The sequence below is a fragment of the Pongo pygmaeus genome, chromosome Y (genome assembly GCF_028885625.2).
Source record: "Pongo pygmaeus isolate AG05252 chromosome Y, NHGRI_mPonPyg2-v2.0_pri, whole genome shotgun sequence".
NCBI lineage: Eukaryota > Metazoa > Chordata > Mammalia > Primates > Hominidae > Pongo > Pongo pygmaeus.
In genome coordinates this window covers 1,038,555-1,056,889 of record NC_072397.2, presented here as the reverse complement: position 1 = coordinate 1,056,889, position 18,335 = coordinate 1,038,555, and the positions used below count along the sequence as shown (strand labels likewise).

The 18,335-nt window shown below is 48.0% G+C and overlaps 1 protein-coding gene across 3 annotated transcripts in view; it reads right to left on the bottom strand.

Moving 5' to 3' along the window:
- LOC129025982 (granulocyte-macrophage colony-stimulating factor receptor subunit alpha) overlaps positions 1-18,098 on the bottom strand; it is a 43,306-nt gene extending 25,208 nt beyond the window's left edge. For 2 of the 3 annotated variants that reach the window (XM_054473512.1, XM_054473513.1), the window contains exons 1-2: positions 18,042-18,098; positions 2,729-2,830 (exon numbers count right to left, since the gene is read on the bottom strand). In XM_054473512.1, coding sequence (XP_054329487.1) covers positions 2,729-2,830; positions 18,042-18,051 — 112 coding nt within the window. In that variant the 5' untranslated portion in view covers positions 18,052-18,098. Of the gene's footprint in view, positions 1-2,728; positions 2,831-9,209; positions 9,274-18,041 lie in introns of all 3 variants that reach the window. The other variant, XM_054473514.1, reaches the window with a different exon arrangement.
- Positions 18,099-18,335: the final 237 nt, after the last annotated feature.

Sequence of the window (18,335 nt, the reverse complement as noted above, 5' to 3'; positions counted from 1 at the left end):
AAGGAGATTTCTACTGCAGAAATATTCAAAAATTATCTGAAGACTGGGGACAGTGGCTCACACCTCTAATCCCAGCAGCTTGGGAGGCTGAGGCAAAAAGCAGACTTGAGCCCAGTAGGTTGAGATCTGTCTGGGCAACATAGCAAGATCGCATCTCTTAAAAAAAACAATTTTTTAAAAAAATTTAAATTAGGCAGGCGTGGTGGTGCACGTCTGTAGTCCCAGCTTGCTCCTTCTCCACATGGAGATGTTTACTGCAGAAATCATCAGAAACTGGCCAGGCGACGTGGCTCTCGCCTGTAATCCCAGTAGTTTTGGAGGCTGAGGTGGGTGGATCACCTGAAGTCAGGAGTTCGAGCCTGGCCAACATGGTGAAACCCCGTCTCTACTAAAGATACAAAAAAATTAGGTGGACATGGTGGTGGGTGTCTGTAATCCCAGCTACTCAGGAGGCTGAGGCAGGAGAATCGGTTGAACCTGGGAGGTGGAGGCTGCAGTGAGCCGAGATCACACCAATGCACTCCAGCCTGGGAGACAGAGCAAGACTCCGTCTCAAAAAAAAAAAAAAAAAAAAAAAAAATCAAAAACCAGTCTTGGCAACATAGCAAGATCTCATCTCTATAAAATTAAAAAAAAAAAATTAAATTAGCTTGGTGTGGTGGTGTATTTCTGTAGTCCCAGCTACTTGGGAGGCTGGAGTGGGATGATACTTGATCCCAGAAAGTTGAGGCTGCAGTGAGCCGAGATCACACCATGGCACTCCAGCCTGGGTGACAGAGTGAGACCCTGTCTCAAAAAAAAGAGAGAGAGAGAGAGAGAGAACACCGCTTGAATGAGAACTGGCAAATACTCTTTATCCAGAGTGATGTGGCTCTGAACACGCTTCCCAAATTATGGAACGTTGGCAGTTTAAAATAAAGCCGAAGGAATTTGAGAAAATTGCAGAAACAGAAAGCTGTCTTTGTCTGTCTTCCCTGAAACAGGTCACAAAAACCTGGAAATATTTTCCCGAAGCAGGCCCTGACATCTTCAGTCAAGAAGGTCCCTCCCGGAAATGCAAATCAAAACCACAATGAGCTGTCATTCCACACCAGTCACAATGGCTGTTATTAAGAAGTCCAAAAACAAGAGGCTGGGTGTCGTGGCTCACAGCTGTGATCCCAGCACTTTGGGAGGCCGAGGCAGGGGATCACCTGACGCCAGGAGTTTGCGACCAGCCTGGCCAACATGACAAAACCTGTCTCTATTAAAAATACAATAATTAGCTGGGCATGGTGGCAGGCACCTGTAATCCCAGCACTTTGGGAGGCCAAGGCAGGTGGATCACCTGAGGCCAGGAGTTTGAGACCAGCGTGGCCAACATGACAAAACCCTGTCTCTACTAAAAATACAAAAAATTAGCTGGGCCTCTTGGCAGGCACCTGTAATCCCAGCTACTTGGGAGGCTGAGGCAGGAGAATCGCTTGAACCCAGGAGGCTGAGTTTGCAGTGAGCTGAGATTGAGCCATTGCACTCCAGCCTGGGCAACAAGAGGGAGACTCTGAAAAGAAAGAAAAAGAAAGAAAGAAGGAAAGAAAGAAAGAAAGAGAAAGAAAGAAACAAAGAAGGAGAAAGAAAGAGAGAGAGAGGGAAGGAGGGAGGGAGGGAAGGAAAGAAAGAAACAATGGAAGGAAGAGAGAGAGAGGGAAGGAGGGAAGGAAAGAAGGAAGGAAAGAAAGAAAGGAAGAAAGGAAGGAAGGAAGGAAAGAAGGAAGGAAAGAAACAATGGAAGGAAGAAAGAGAGAGGGAAGGAGGGAAGGAAGGAAGAAAGAGAAAGAAAGAAAGGAGGGAGGGAGGGAAGGAAGGAAGGAAAGAAGGAAGGAAAGAAAGAAACAATGAGAGGAAGAAAGAGAGAGAGGGAAGGAAGGAAGGAAAGAAAGAAAGGAAGAAGGAAGGAAGGAAAGAAGGAAGAAAGAGAGAGAGGGAAGGAGGGAAGGAAGGAAGAAAGAGAAAGAAAGAAAGGAGGGAGGGAGGGAAGGAAGGAAGGAAGGAAAGAAGGAAGGAAAGAAAGAAACAATGAGAGGAAGAAAGAGAGAGAGGGAAGGAGGGAAGGAAGGAAGGAAAGAAAGAAAGGAAGAAGGAAGGAAAGAAAGAAAGGAAGAAGGAAGGAAAGAAAGAAAGGAAGAAAGAAGGAAGGAAGGAAAGAAGGAAGGAAAGAAAGAAACAATGGGAGGAAGAAAGAGAGAGAGGGAAGGAGGGAAGGAAGGAAGAAAGAGAAAGAAAGGAAGAAGAAATGAATCAGGAGGGAGAGAAGGATGGAAGGAAGGAGAGAAGGAAGGATGGAAAGAGGGAAGGCAGGAGGAAGAGAAGGAAGCAAGGGAGGGAAGAAGGGAGGGAGGAAAAAGGAAGGAAGCAAAAGAAGGAAGGAAGGAAGAAACACTTTGGCTCCATGCAGACATGGGTCCTCATCCTGGCCCCATCACTACCTGGATGGTCGTTGGGTTAAACCGTGGAGGTATCTGAGCCTCCGTTTTCTCATCTCTAGAATGGGTGGATGGGAATTAATGGTAGAAAAGGAGGTGAGAACAAGAGGAGCTCTGAGCTTCTGGTGGGTTGGCTGGTGCTTATTGGGTCCCTCATAAACATTAGAGATGAAATGCAGATGGACCCAGGTATCCAAATAGGTCTCCAGATGCAGGACGTCTAAACAGGGGCCGCAGAGAAGGTTCAGCCAGGTTTCCATACTTACCCGATTTCTCTGGGATCAGGAGGAATGCTGGGTGTGGCAACTCACAGAGCAGAAGGCTTGTCACCAGGAGAAGCATGGTGCTGGTCAGAGGGAAGGGAAGAGCTGCACGAGAGAAAATGTCACACAGTGAGAAGGGTGCCTCTCCCAGGACATTCCTGGCAGGGGACCCCAGGGAGGTGATTTGGGGAAACAAACCCAGGATGGTGGTCAGCTGCGGACCTGGTCGAATGAGGGGTCATGGCCAGCTGGGGAAGGTCTGCAGGGCCATTATTGTGTCTCCCACATGGGGATTAGGACGTGGACATCTTTGGCATCTCAAGATGGTCAATCTAGAGTCAAGCTTCCGTGGTTCATGGGTCACGGCTCAGCTGACCTTCACGAGGGAACCCATAGCTGACACTAAAGGTGGGTTCTCACACATTTCGAGGAAATTGCAGTCACTTTTATTCATTTCTCATAGCTTTACTTTCTGTTAATAATTAGTGGATTTGGGGAAATAAAATAAGAAAGGATGGCTCAGGTTTTCATTTTCATAACTGGTTTTTTTGTTTTGTTTTGCTCTTTTGTAGTTTTTTGTTTTTTGTTTTTTTTTTTTTTGAGACGAAGTCATGCTCTGTCGCCCAGGCTGGAGTGCAGTGGGGTGATCTCGGCTCACTGCAACCTCCACCTCCCAGGTTCACACCATTCTCCTGCCTCAGCTTCCCAAGTAGCTGGGACTACAGGCACCCGCCACCACACCCAGCTGATTTTTTTTTTTTTGTATTTTTAGTAGAGACGGGGTTTCACCGTGTTAGCCAGGATGGTCTCGATCTCCTGACCTCGTGATCCACCTGCCTCGCCCGCCCAAAGTGCTGGGATTACAGGTGTGAGCCACTGCGCCCAGCCCTGCTCTTTTATACTTTTTAAAAAATCTTGACTTTTGCAACAGCTATAAAAGGCAAGTGAAAAAAAAAAAAAAAGAAGAGGAAGAAAGAAAGGGTGAGTACATAAAACGACATGAATGAATTTTAAATACTTATGACTAAGGGGAAAGAAGCCACTTTGAGATGGCTGCAGACTGAGTCATCCTAACACTTGGACAGTGTGAAGAAGACAAAATCATGGAAATAGTAAAAAGATCCGGAGTTGGTAGGCGCTGGGCAGAGGGAGGGATGAATACATGGACCTCAGAGGATTTTTAGGGCGGTGAAACTACTCTTACTTGATACTTCTTTATGCAAAAAAGGAAGAAGAAGAAGGAGGAGGAGGAGGAAGAGAAGGAGCAAGAGGAGAAGGAGGGGAAGGAGGAGAAAAGAAGCTACTCTATGATTCTACAAATGGTGGATCCATGTCAATATACTTTTATCCAAGCCCATAAGGAAGAAGAAGAAAAAGGAGGAGGAGAAGGAGGAAGAAGAAGAAAGAAGAAGGGGAAGGAGAAGAAGAAGAAAGAAGAAGGGGAAGGAGAAGAAGAAGAAAGAAGAGAAAAAGAAGGAGGAGGAGGAAGGGGGGTGGAGAAGGAGGAGGAAGAGGAGAAGGAGGAGGAGCTACAAACTCAACCAATTGTCAACCAGAAAATGTTTAAATTCATTTATAGCCCGGAAGCCCCCACTTTGAGTTGTCCCACCTTTATGAACCAAACTAATGTATTTCATTTTTTCTTTTTTGAGACGGAGTCTCGCTCCGTCGCCCAGGCTGGAGTGCAGTGGTGCAATCTCGGCTCACTGCAACCTCAGCCTCCCGGGTTCAAGCGATTCTCCTGCTCCAGCCTCCCGAGTAGCTGGGATTACAGGCGCCCGCCATTATGCCAGGCTAATTTTGCATTTTTAGTAGAGACGCTGTTTTGCCATATTGGCCAGGCTGGGCTCAAACTCCTGACCTCAGATGATCTGCCTGCCTCAGCTTCTCAAAGTGCTGGGATTACAGGTGTGAGCCACTGCACCCGGCCTTTGTAGCATCTTTAGTTCAAGCTTCTGCACCTGGTGGGAACCATCTGTCCACTCTGAGGTTCCTGCTCCAAACCTCCTCTCTGAAAGATTGCGTCTCTCGGCTGGGCGCAGTGGCTCATGCCTGTAATCCCAGCACTTTGGGAGGCCAAGGCAGGTGGATCGCCTGAGGTCAGGAGTTCGGGACCAGCCTGGCTAATATGGTGAAAACTCGTCTCTACTAAAAACACAAAAATTAGCCAGGTGTGGTGGTGGGTGCCTGTAGTCCCAGCTACTCGGGAGGCTGAGGCAGGAGAATGGCTTGAACCCGGGAGGTGGAGGCTGCAGTGAGCCGAGATCGCACCACTGCCCTCCAGCCTGGGTGACAGAGCAAGATTGCAACTCAAAAAAAAAAAAAAAAAAAGATTGTGTCTCTGAGACCGTTCCTCTGCAAGAGGAACCTCGCTTGCTAAGGGGAAGTAAAAGCATGTAGGCCACACCTGTTTCTTCTTCTCCTGCCCCCGCCCCCCCCTACTCATCTGTAGCCCACATGACATAGGGATGTGGCTGCTTTCCCCACTGGACTGCAGCACCCCGCTTCTTGGAGCCTGCTTCTGGGTCTTGCAGGTGTCTCTGGGCACTGGACAGACTCTCCTGTGGCACCGTAGAGATGCACGTTCTGTCTGGGTGGGCCTGACCTTGAGATTCAGATACAACTCCCCCGGTGGTGGTAACAGGTATAGAAGTCCTGTTCCATGAGACTGGCCCCCTCTGCTGAGTCACTAAATGTTGAGATTCAGATACAACTCCCTGGGTGGTGGTAACAGGTGCAGAACTCTTGTTCCGCGAGACTGGCCCCTCTGCTGAGTCACTAAATGTTTGGAATATTTGTGTACTTCTCTTGCACTACTTATTATTATTATTATTAATTATTATGATTATTTTGGAGATGGTCTTGCTCTGTCGCCCAGGCTGGAGTGCAACGGCACGATCTCGGCTCACTGCAACCTCCGCCTCCCGGGTTTAAGCCATCCTCCTGCCTCAGCCTCCCGAGTAGCTGGGATTACAGGCGCCTGTCACCACGCCCTGCTAATTTTTGTATTTTTAGTAGAGACAGGGTTTCACCATGTTGGCCAGGCTGGTATCGAACTGCGGATCTCAAGTGATCCTCCTGCCTTGGCCTCCCAAACTGATGGGATGACAGGTGTGAGCCACTGCGCGTCCAGCCCTCTTGGTTGACTTATTTATTTAATTTTTGGAGACGAAGTCTCACTCTGTCAACCAGGCTGGAGTACAGTGGCACCATCTCGGCTCACTGCAACCTCTACCTCCCAGGTTCAAGCGATTCTACTGCCTCAGCCTCCAAGTAGCTGGGACTACAGGCACGCACCACCACGCCTGGCTAATTTTTGTATTTTTAGCAGAGATGGGGTTTCACCATGTTGGCCAGGCTGGTCTTGAACTCCTGACCTCAGGTGATCTGCCCACCTCGACCTCCCAAAGTGCTGGGATTACAGGCATGAGCCACTGTGCCCGGCCTCTGGAGTATCTAGTCTTTCACTATTTTACTTTTGTAATAAACTTGCATTGGCTTTACACTGCCGACTCACCCTGAATTTTTTTTTTTTCTTTTTTTGAGATGGACTCGCTCTGTCACCCAGGCTGGAGTGCAGTGGTGGGGTCTCAGCTCAATGCAAGCTCTGCCTCCCGGGTTCACGCCATTCTCCTGCCTCAGCCTCCTGAGTAGCTGGGACTACAGGCGTCTGCCACCGCGCCTGGCTAATTTTTGTATTTTTGGTAGATAAGGGGTTTTACCACGTTGGCCAGGCTGGTCTCGAACTCCTGACCTCGTGATCCACCCGCCTCTGCCTCTCCCAAAGTGCTGGGATTACAGGTGTGAGCCACCGCGCCCGGCCGCCCTGAATTCTTTGTTGTGTGAGATCCAAGAACCCTCTCTCTTGGGGGCTGGATCCGAACCCCTTTCCTGTAACACAAGTACCTTTGGTTGGTGCTTTAAGGGAACCATAAGATGGGGCAAGAAGGGGTTATAACGAGAGACTTCTAAGCTTTCTGTCATTTCTTCACCTCCTTTCCCTGTCTTTTCAGCTACTGCATAAGCTTTTATTTATTTATTATTATTTTTTTTTTAAGACGGAGCCTCGCTCTGTCGCCCAGGCTGCAGTGCAGTGGCGCAATCTCAGCTGACTGCAACCTCCACCTCCCGGGTTCAAGCGATTCTCCTACCTCAGCCTCTTGAGTAGCTGAGATTACAGGCATGCGCCACCACGCCCAGCTAACTTTTGTATTTTTAGTAGAGATGGAGTTTCACCATGTTGGCCAGGATGGTCTCAATCTCCTGACCTCATGGTCCACCTGCCTCGGCCTCCCAAAGGGCTGGGATTGCAGGCGTGACCCACCACACCTGTCTGCTATTGTGTAACCTTTCTAGGAGGCCAGGATATGCCTCCCCAGATAAGACTGTGGGAAATCAGTATATGCCACTCCAAAATACATTTCACCCCAAAATATATTTACTTGACATATTTTGAAATGGTCCTGCAAAACTGTCTCTTGGCTGGGCACAGAGGCTCACGCCTGTAATCCCAGCACTTGGAGAGGCTCAGGTGGGCGGATCATGAGGTCAGGAGTTCAAGACCAGCCTGGACAATACAGTGGCATGCACCTATACTCCCAGCTACTCGGGAGGCTGAGGCAGGAGAATCACTGGAACCCGGGAGGTGGAGGTTGCCATGAGCCGAAATCACGCCACTGCACTCCAGCCAGGGCGACTGAGTGAGACTCGGTCTCCAAAAATTAAAAATAAACAAACAAACATAAAACCAAGCTGCTGGCTGGGTGAGGCGGCTCACGGCTGTAATCCCAGTATTTCTGGAAGCTGAGGCAGGCACATCATGTGAGGTCAGTAGTTCGAGACCAGCCTGGCCAACATGGTGAAACCCTGTGTCTACTGAAAAACAAAAACAAACAAACAAACAAACAAACAAAATTTAGCCAGGCGTGTTGGCGTACCTCTGTAATGCCAGCTACTTGGGAGGCTGAGGCAGGAGAATTGCTTCAACTCCGGAGGCAGAGGTTGCAGTGAGCTGAGATCGCTCCACTGCACTCCAGTCTGGGCGACAGAGTGAGACTCTGTCTCAAAAAATAAAACAAATAAAATAAAATAGCCGGACACGGTGGCTCACGCCTGTAATCCCAGCACTTTGGGAGGCTGAGGTGAGCAGATCACGTGAGGTCACGAGTTTGAGACCAGCCTGGCCAACATGGTGAAACCCCGTCGCTACTAAAAATACAAAAATTGGCCGGGCGTGGTGGTTTACGCCTGTAATCCCAGCACTTTGGGAGGCTGAGGTGGGTGGATCACAAGGTCAGGAGATCGAGACCACCCTGGCTAACACCATGAAACCTCGTCTCTACTAAAAATACAAAAAATTAGCTGGGCGTGGTGGTGGGCGCCTGTAGTCCCAGCTACTCAGGAGGCTGAGGCAGGAGAATGGTGTGAACCCGGGAGGTGGAGGTTGCAGTGAGCAGAGATCACGCCAATGCACTCCAGCCTGGGCGACAGAGCAAGACTCCGTCTCAAAAAAAAAAAAAAAAAAAAAAAAATTAGCCGGGCGTGGTGGTGGGCTCCTGTAGTCCCAGCTACTCGGGAGGCTGAGGCGGGAGAATCGCTTGAATCCGGGAGACAGAGGTTGCAGTGAGCTGAGATTGCGCCACTGCACTCCAGCCTAACAGACTGAGCGAGGCTTCATCTCAAAATAAATAAATAAATAAATAAAATAAAGTAAAATAAGTAAACAAACAAAAACATATAAAACCAAGCTGCCGCTCAGCCAGCTTGGATACGTGTTCTCAGGATCTCTTTAGACTATTTTCTCTGGGCCTTCTTGCTCACTCGTATTTGGCTCAGAATAAACCTCTTTAAATATTTTGCAGTGTTTGGCTGTTTTTTGTTGTTTTTTGTTGTTTTTTTTTTTTTTTTTTGAGACAGACTGTCACTCTGTCACCCGGGCTGGGGTGCGATGGTGTGATCTTGGCTCACTGCAACCTCCACCTCCTGGGTTCAAGCGATTCTCCTGCCTTGGCCTCCTGAGTAGCTGGGACTAGAGGCACCCGCCACTACACCCAGTTAATTTTTGTATTTTTAGCAGAGATGTGGTTTTACCATGTTGGCCAGGCTGGTCTCGAACTCTTGACCTCATGATCCCCCACCTCAGCCTCCCAAAGTGCTGGGATTACAGGCTTGAGCCACCGCGCCTGGCCGGCTCTTTTTTTTTTTTTTTTTTTTTGACAGGTTCATGCGTATCTTCTGCCTGGAGACTCTTCAGGAGGATGTGCCTTGTCACGCTGCTTCAGGAGGATGTGCAGCGTCTCAGAGGGAACGTGACATGTTAAATTTGTCATAGGTCAGACAGTTCCTCATTCAGATTCTTCTGCCCTGAGTTCTCACTTCTATCCTGGTTCATCATTACGGAGCAAAACATTTCAGTTCTTTACACTTCACTTAAAAAAAAGAAAATCCCCAACCCCATTACCGACAGGCCAAAGGAAGCACGTACAGGGTTCTACGCAAACATCGCCGCTTCTCGGATCTGCTGTCTCCACGGATTTTCCTGCTGTAAACTGTGAAAGGTAAATAAGTCTCAGGACCCCAAAATCACGAAAGGTCGTAGTGGAAACTGTCTTAGGCAAATCTGCCTCCCATTTTATTTGTACATGAGGTACTACAAAGATTTTTAAAATTACATACTGGGGCCGGGCGCCGTGGCTGATGCCTATAATCCCAGCACTTTGGGAGGCCGAGGCTGGTGGATCACCTGAGGCCAGGAGTTTGAGACCAGCCTGACCAACGTGGAGAAACCCTTTCTCTGCTAAAAATACAAAAATTAGCTGGGCATGGTAGTGCATGCCTGTAATCCCAGCTACTCAGGAGGCTGAGGCAGTAGAATTGCTTGAACCTGGGAGGCGGAGGTTGCAGTGAGCTGAGATCGTGCCATTGCACTGCAGCCTGGGTGACAGAGAGAAACTCTATCACAAAAAACAAAACAAAACAAAACAAAAAAAGAACTACATATATCCCTCACAATTTGGCCACAAGGAAATCCTTGGAGACAAAGGACAAACAAATTTCAAAGTCTGATTGTTTCCTCTCCCCTACCTTTTTTTTTTTTTTTTTTTTTCTTAACAGAGTTTCGCTCTGTTGCCCAGGCTGGAGTGCAGTGGCGTGATCTCAGCTCACTGCAACCTCCACCTGCGAGATTTAAGTGATTCTCCTGCCTCAGCTTCCTGAGTAGCTGGGATTACAGGCACCCGCCACCACACCATACCTGGCTAATTTTTGTATTTTCAGTAGAGACAGGGTTTCACCATGTTGGCCAGGCTTGTCTCGAACTCCTGACCTCAGGTTATCCACCCGACTTGGACTCCCGAAGAGCTGGAATTACAGGGGTGAGCCACTGCGCCTGGCTCCTCTGCCCTACTGTTCATGTAAAAATGCAGATTTAGGGCCGGGCGCGGCGGCTCATGCCTGTCATCCCAGCACTTCGGGAGGCCGAGGCAGGTGGATCACTTGAGGTCAGAAGTTCAAGAACAGCCTGGCCAAGATGATGAAACCCCATCTCTACTAAAAATAGAAAAATTAGCTGGGCGTGGTGGTGAGCACCTGTCATCCCAGTCACTCGGGAGCCTGAGGCAGGAGAATCGTTTGAACCCGGGAGGCAGAGGTTGCAGTGAGAGTCAGCTGAGATTGCACCATTGCACTCCAGCCTGGGTGACAGAGCAAGACTGGATCTCAAAAAAAGAAAAAAAAAGGCCGGGTGCAGTGGCTCAAGCCCGTCATCCCAGCACGTTGGGAGGCCGAGGCAGGTGGATCATTTGAGGCCAGGAGTTCGAGACCAGCCTGGCTAACGTGGTGAAACCCCATCTCTACTAAAAATACAAAAATTAGCTTGGCGTGGTGGTGGGTGCCTGTAATCCCAGCTACTCGGGAGGCTGAGGCAGGAGAATCGCTTGAACCTGGGAGGCGGAGGTTGCAGTGAGAGTGAGCTGAGATCGCACCATTGCACTGCAGCCTGGGTGACAGAGCAAGACTGGATCCCCAGCACCCCCCCAAAAAATGTATGAAAGCAAATTGTGCCCTGTGCTTCCAGAGCACCTGTCATCGCGATTTCCTGAGGCTCTGTCATGGGCAGGCGTCCTTAAGCTCGGCAAAATGAACTTTCTAAATGGACTGAGACCTGTCTCAGATACGTCTTTTTTGGTTTACAGGACGTTTTCCACTCATGGAAAATTATGCAACATCTTTGCGTTTTGTCTGTACCGCTTATACTTTTTTCTCTTCTTCTTTTTTGTTTACAGAATGAGTTTTCTTTCCCCTTTCTGGAAATTTTCGACTGATCCTAAAATAGAGGCCGCCAAGCTTCCTTCTCAGATTCAAAGCAAGAATGATGGAGAGTGAGGGAAATCATGATATTTTACCCCAACACAGGGCTCCGTGGTATAACGAGGATTTTTAATGAAAAACCCTTTCATGCCAGGTGCGGTGACTCACGCCTGTCATCCCAGCACTTTGGGAGGCCGAGGCGGGTGGATCACGAGGTCAGGAGATCCAGACCATCCTGGATAACACAGTGAAACTCTATCTCTACTAAACAAAAAAATACAAAAAAAAAAAAAAATAGCTGGGCGTGGTGGCAGGCGCCTGTAGTCCCAGCTACTCGGGAGACTGAGGCAGGAGAATCACTTGAACCTGGGAAGCGGAGGTTGCAGTGAGCCGAGATGGTGCCACTGCACTCCAGCCTGGAGAAAGAGCAAGACTCTGTCTCAAAAAAACAAACCAACAAACAAACAAACAAAAAAACCCTTTGATGTCAACAAGCTCTGGAAAAGGTTTCCTTCTACCTCCGTAACAATAGGACGGAGCTTCCAAGGAGAACAATTGTTCTTGTTTTATTTTTCCCCTGTCATCTCATTATCTGTTGTAGAAAAAAAAGACCAAGATCTTCTTTTTTTTTTTTTTGAGACAGAGTCTCGCTGTGTCGCCCAGGCTGGAGTGCAGTGGCGCGATCTCGGCTCACTGCAACCTCCACCTCCCGGGTTCAAGCGATTCTCCCGCCCAAAGTGGTGAGAATGGAGATGAGAGCCGAGGCGCCCCGCCTACCAGGTTCTTACCTCACCTGAACAGACCGTTTTACAAGTAAAAAGCATGTCTCCAAGAATCGAGTATATTAAGTTCTCCAAAGAGAACTATTTACATGTTAATCTCTGTTCCGATTCAATTAGTGTAGATGAAAAGAGTCGGACTCTGTAAAATATATATATATGTGTGTGTGTGTATATATATGTATATATGTGTGTGTGTATATATGTATATAAGTATATATGTGTGTGTGTATATATATATGTATCTGTGTATATATGTATATATGTGTGTGTATATATGTGTGTGTATATATGTGTGTGTGTATATATGTGTGTGTATATATATGTGTGTGTGTATATATATGTGTGTGTGTATATATATGTGTGTGTGTATATATATATATATATATATTTTTTTTTTTGAGACGGAATCTTGCTCTGTCGCCCAGGCTGGAGTGCAATGGTGTGATCTGGGCTCACTGCAACCTCTGCCTCCCAGGTTCAAGCAATTCTCCTGCCTCAGCCTCCCGAGTAGCTGGGATTACAGGCACCTGCCACCACGCCTGGCTAATTTTGTATTTTTAGTAGAGACGGGGTTTCTTTATATTGGTCAGGCTGGTCTCGAACTTCTGACCTCAGGTGATCCACCTGCCTCAGCCTCCCAAAGTGCTGGGATGACAGGCGTGAGCCACCACGCCAGGCTGACAAATGTTTTCTATTCAGATCTTAGTTAATCTCTTAAGGATTGGGAGGTCCTGGAAGAAAAAGATCCAGCTATGTCCAGCTATGTTAATACAGATTCTTTTTTTTTTTTTGAGACACAGATTCGCTCTGACAAGATGGCATGATCTCAGCTCACTGCAACTTCTGCTTCCTGGGTTCAAGTGACTCTCCTGCCTCAGCCTCCCAAGTAGCTGGGATTACAGGCGCGTGCCACCACGCCCGGCTAATTTTTTGTATTTTTTTTTTGTTTGTTTTTACTAGAGACGGGTTTTCGCCATGTTGGCCAGGCTGGTCTCGAACTCCTGACCTCAAGTAGTCCGCTAGCCTTGGTCTGCTGGGATTACAGGCGTGAGCCACCACCCCCAGCAGAAATTCTTTACAGATGCAAATTTTCCCCAACAAAGGACAGCTTTTGGGGGTCATTTCAAAATATGGCAAAGAAGGCTGGGCATGGTGGCTCACGCCTGTAATCCCAGCATTTTTGGGAGGTCGAAGCAGGTGAATCACCTGAGGTCAGGAGTGCGAGACCAGCCTGGCCATCACGGTGAAACCCCATCTCTACTAAAAAAAAATATATATATATATATATATATATATATATATATATATATATATATATACAATTAGCTGGACACGATGGCTCATGCATATTATCTCAGCTATTTGGAAGGCTGAGAAGGCAGGAGAATTGCTTGAACCCGGAAGATGGAGGTTGCAGGGAGCCAAGATTGCACCAGTGCACTCCAGCCTTGGAAACAGAATGAGACCGTCTCAAAAGAAAACGAAAAAATACGGCTAAGAAATATGTTTTGGGGCAAAATATGTTGTTTTTTTCTCTTTGTCTTGTAATGTTTGCCAGAGTCAGCTTGGAAAGTAAATCACAACATACAGGGTTAAATAAATCCCATTTGATGAGAATTTATGGTTTGTAGGGCTTGCCTCCCCAGACCTCTTAGATAGGAATTTGGGCAAGATAAGAAAATGTCAGAGGCCAGGTGTGGTGGCTCGTGCCTATAATCCTAGCACTTTGGGAGGCTGAGGCGTGTGGATCATTTGAGGTCAGGAGTTCGAGACCAGCCTGGCCAACATGGTGAAACGTTGTCTCTACTAAAAACACAAAAATTACTCAGGCAGTGGTGGTACACGCCTGTAATCCCAGCTACTCGGGAGGCTGAGGCAGGAGAATTGCTTGACCTTGGGAGGCGGAGGCTGTGGTGAGCTGAGATTGCAACACTGCACTCCCGTCTGGGAGACAGAGTGAGACTCCATCTAAAATAAAAAAAAAGAAAGAAAAAGAAAAAGAAGAAGCAGCTGGGCGCAGTGGCTCATGCGTATAATCCCAGCACTTTGGGAGGCCGAGGCAGGCAGATCACGAGGTCAGGAGTTCGAGACCAGCCTGGCCAACATGGTGAAAGCCCCGTCTCTACTAAAAATACAAAGAAAATTAGCCGGGTATGGTGGCAGGTGCCTGTAGTCCCAGCTACTCAGGAGGCTGAGGCAGGAGAATCGCTTGAACCCGGGAGGTGGATGTTGCAGTGAGCTGAGATTGCACCACTGCACTCCAGCCTGGGCGACAGAGTGAGATGCCATCTCAAAAAAAAAAAAGAATAAAGAAAAAAATCAGAGTTCAGTCCTCAGTAGAAATTATATATTGCTCCTCAATAGAATTCCTCTTTCCCCCCAACCCTATAACCTTTTTTTTTTTTTTTTTTGGTACCAGGATCCAATCCCCTATCCTTTCTGTAGCCTCAATGTGGTGTACAAGCTTCTGAACCTCATTGTGGGGTGGAGTCCTCATTCTGAAGAATCTTGTGTATACACATTATATAAATGTGTAAATCTGGCTGGGTGCAGTGGTTCACGCCTGCAATCCTAGCACATTGGGAGGCCGAGGCAGGCAGATCACCTGAGGTCAGGTGTTTGAGACCAGCCTGACCAGTATGGAACAACCCTGTCTCTACTAAAAATACAAGAATTAGGCAGGCGTGGTAGCACATGCCTGTAATCCCAGCTACTGGAGAGGCTGAGGCAGGAGAATCAGTTGAACCTGGAAGGTGGAGGTTGCGGTGAGCTGAGATGGCGCCACTGCACTCCAGCCTGGGTGACAGAGCGAGACTCTGTCTCAAAAAAAAAAAAAGAAAAAAGAAAAAAAAGTGTATGTCTTTTCCCTTATTAATCAATCTGCCTCATGTCTGTGATTTACAGCAAACCTATAGGGGACCAAGAGCTTTCAGCCCTTGAGAAGAGCTTCTCGAGTTTAAACCAAAAATTTAAAGAGTGAAATCCGGCTGGGAATGGTGGTTCACGCCTGTAATCCCAGCCCTTTGGGAGGCCAAGGTGAGCGGATCATTTGAAGTCAGGAGTTCCAGAGCAGCCTGGCCATCATGGTGAAACACCATCTCTACTAAAAATGCAAAAATTAGCCAGGTGTGGTGGCGGGCACCTGTAATCCCAGCTACTCAGGAGGCTGAGGCAGGAGAATCACTTGAACCCGGGAGGCGGAGGTTACAGTGAGCCAAGATCACGCCACTGCACTCCAGCCTGGGCAACAGAGCAAGACGCTGTCTCCAAAAAAAAAAAAAATAAAATAAATAAATACAAAAATTAGCTGGGCATGGTGGCACGTGCCTATAATCCCAGCTACTCAGGAGGCTAATGCAGGAGAATTGCTTGAACCCGGGAGGTGGAGGTTGCAGTGAGCCGAGATCGCACCACTGCACTCCAGCCTGGGCGACAGAAAAAGACATTGTCTCCAAAAAAAAAAAAAAAAAAAAAAACAAAAATACAAAAATTAGCTGGGTGTGGTGGCACGTGCCTGTAATCCCAGCTACTCAGGAGGCTGAGGCAGGAGCATTGCTTGAACCCAGGAGGCGGAGGTTGCAGTCAGCAGAGATCGCACCACTGCACTCCAGCCTGGGCGACAGAGGAAGATGTTGTCTCAAAAAATAAATAAACAAACAAATAAATAAATAGATTAGCTGGGCTTGGTGGCGTGTGCCTGTAATCCCGGCTACTCAGGAGGCTGAGGCAGGAGAATCACTTGAACCCGGGAGGCGGAGGTTACAGTGAGCGGAGATGACACCCCTGCACTCCAGCCTGGGTGACAGCGCGAGAATCTCTCAACAAAAAGAGTGACATCTGATTTAGCACACCTATAAAACACCCAACAAGCTGTCCAAATCCAGACTCTTAGTACCCCAATCTGGGTGGCAACTAAGATGCTTCATTTCTGTCTTTTTAAAAATTTGTAATAATTTAATCTTCTTTTTATACACGAGGGATGGGGGATCTTACGATGTTGCCCAGGCTGGTCTGGAATTCCTGACCTCAAGCAATCCTCTCTCACCTCAGCCTTCCAAAATATTGGGATTACAGGCGTGTGCCACCATGCCCAGCCTTAAATGTTTTATTTATTTATTTATTATTTATTTATTTATTTATTTATTTTGAGATGGAGTCTCACTCTGTCACCCAGGCTGGAGTGCAATGGTGCGATCTCAGCTGACTGCAACCTCCGCCTCCCAGGTTCATGCGATTCTCCTTCCTCAGCCTCCCAAGTAGCTGGGATTACAGGTGCGTGCCACCACACCCCGGCTAATTTTGGGTATTTTTAGTATAGACAGGGTTTCACCATGTTGGCCAGGCTGGTCTCGAACTCCTGACCTCAGGTGATCCGCCCGCCTCGGCCTCCCAAAGTGCTGGGATGACACCGTGCCCGGCTTAGGGGGTCTCCATCTTGAATAGGGGCTGGGAACAAGGAGACTGGGACAGGCCGGGCAGCATTCTCTGAAGGTCAGCCATTCCGCAAGATGTGTGAACAGATGAATACTGTTTACTAAATAGACCCAGGACTGAACAGACACAGGAACCTCCTGATGTGTTGATATCTTCAAAACAAAAGCCTTCCTAGTATAAGAATCCGTTTTGCTTTAAAGATGATAATATTGGGCCAGGTGCGGTGGGGCCCACACCTGTCATCCCACCACTTTGGGAGGCTGAGGCAGGAAGCCAGATTGAGTCTAGGAGTTCCAGACCAGCCTCGGAAACACAGTGAAACCCGCGTCCCTACAAAAATACAAATATTTGCCACGAATGGTGGCATTTGCCTTTCGCCTAGCTACTCGGGAGGCAGAGATGGGAGGATTGCTTCAGCCCAGAAATTCAAGACGGCAGTAAGCTGTGATTGCATCACTGTCCTCCAGCCTGGGTGACAGAATCAGATGCCCCCCCCCCCAAAAAAATATATATATATAATATTGATTATTGCAAAAGATAGTCATGACAAAGATGAATCCTTTATCAGACACCCTTGTAGTGGAGCATCTCTCCCCGTGATTTTTTCTTTTAGTTATCTTTTTTTGGGGACAGAGTTTTGCTCTTGTTGCCCAAGCTGGAGTGCAGTGCTGCGATCTGGGCTCACTGCACCTCCACCTCGTGGGTTCAAGCGATTCTCCTGCCTCAGCCTCCCAAGTAGCTGGGATTATAGGCACACACTGCCACGCCTAGCTAATTTTTTGTATTTTTAATAAAGGTGTGGTTTTGCCATGTTGGCCAAGCTGATCTCGAACTCCTGAGCTCAGGTGATCCGTCCGCCTCAGCCTCCAAAAGTGTTGGGATTACAGGCATGAGCCAACGTGCCCGGCCCCCCTTTGCTATCTTAATAAGCTTGCTTTCAGTTTGCAATGTGAACTTGCCTCCAATTCTTTCTTGCACAAGATCCCAGAACGCTTTCTTGGAGTCTGGATCAGGACCCCTTTCTAGTAACCAGTAACACCATCACACTCCCTCCCCATTTCAGCTATGCGTTCATCTCTTTCCATCTCTCTTTTTTTTTTTTGAGACATCAACGTCTGCCTCCCAGGTTCAAGCGATTCTCCTGCCTCAGCCTCCTGAGTAGCTGGGATTACAGGTGCCCACCACCATGCCCAGCTAATTTTGTATTTTTAGTAGAGACGGGGTTTCTCCATGTTGGCCAGGCTGGTCTCGAACTCCTGACCTCAGGTGATCCACCCGCCTCAGGCTCCCAAAGTGCTGGGATGACAGGCGTGAGCCACCACGCCCGTCCGCGTTCATCTCTCGAAACGGCTTCCGGATGCCACAGATAGCTATCAATTCACGTAATAATTCCATGCTAGATACTATACCCCAATGTCCTGTAGCTTAGCAATGTACAGCCAATCATTAATCAATTGTTTTTTTCTGTAAACCAACGAGAATTCCCAGCAAACAGCTTCACAGAAGCCCCCTCCCTGTCCTCCAACAACACCTCCCTCTTTTTATTTTATTTAATTTTTTTTTTTTATTTTGCCTTTAAAAACCTGCGTATAACAAAGGCAGAAGACAACTCATATCCAACGTTCCTTGGGTCTCAGTCTTCCGGGCCGCTGTCCCCACTTTGGCTTGAGTCAACGTTTGAAATCTTACGTTACGGTTCAGTCTCTTTCTTTCCGATCGACAGACACAGCAGAAACATGTACCCGGGTGACTCGACATGCTCGAAGACCACAGAACGAAAGAACTTAGCTTACCCCACGGCATCCGCTTCCTCTCCTTTCACTTGCTTTTCTTCTCTCGGAGACTCCCGCTTCTGAGTAGCTCCCTTCAGAGCTCCTCTGTCTCATCAGGCCCTCCCTGCTCCTCCCTCCCCTGCTTCCTCATTTCTTAGGATTGGGAAACCTGTAATTGCTCCGTGAGTTCATTGGCTCCTGACCTCGTCTCCAAAGAGTGGCCTGTGGAACAGCTCAAGTGTGAGTCCCACACACGTCTACACACACACTCCTGCACACACATGCGTGTCTGCACACACATCTGCACACACAGAC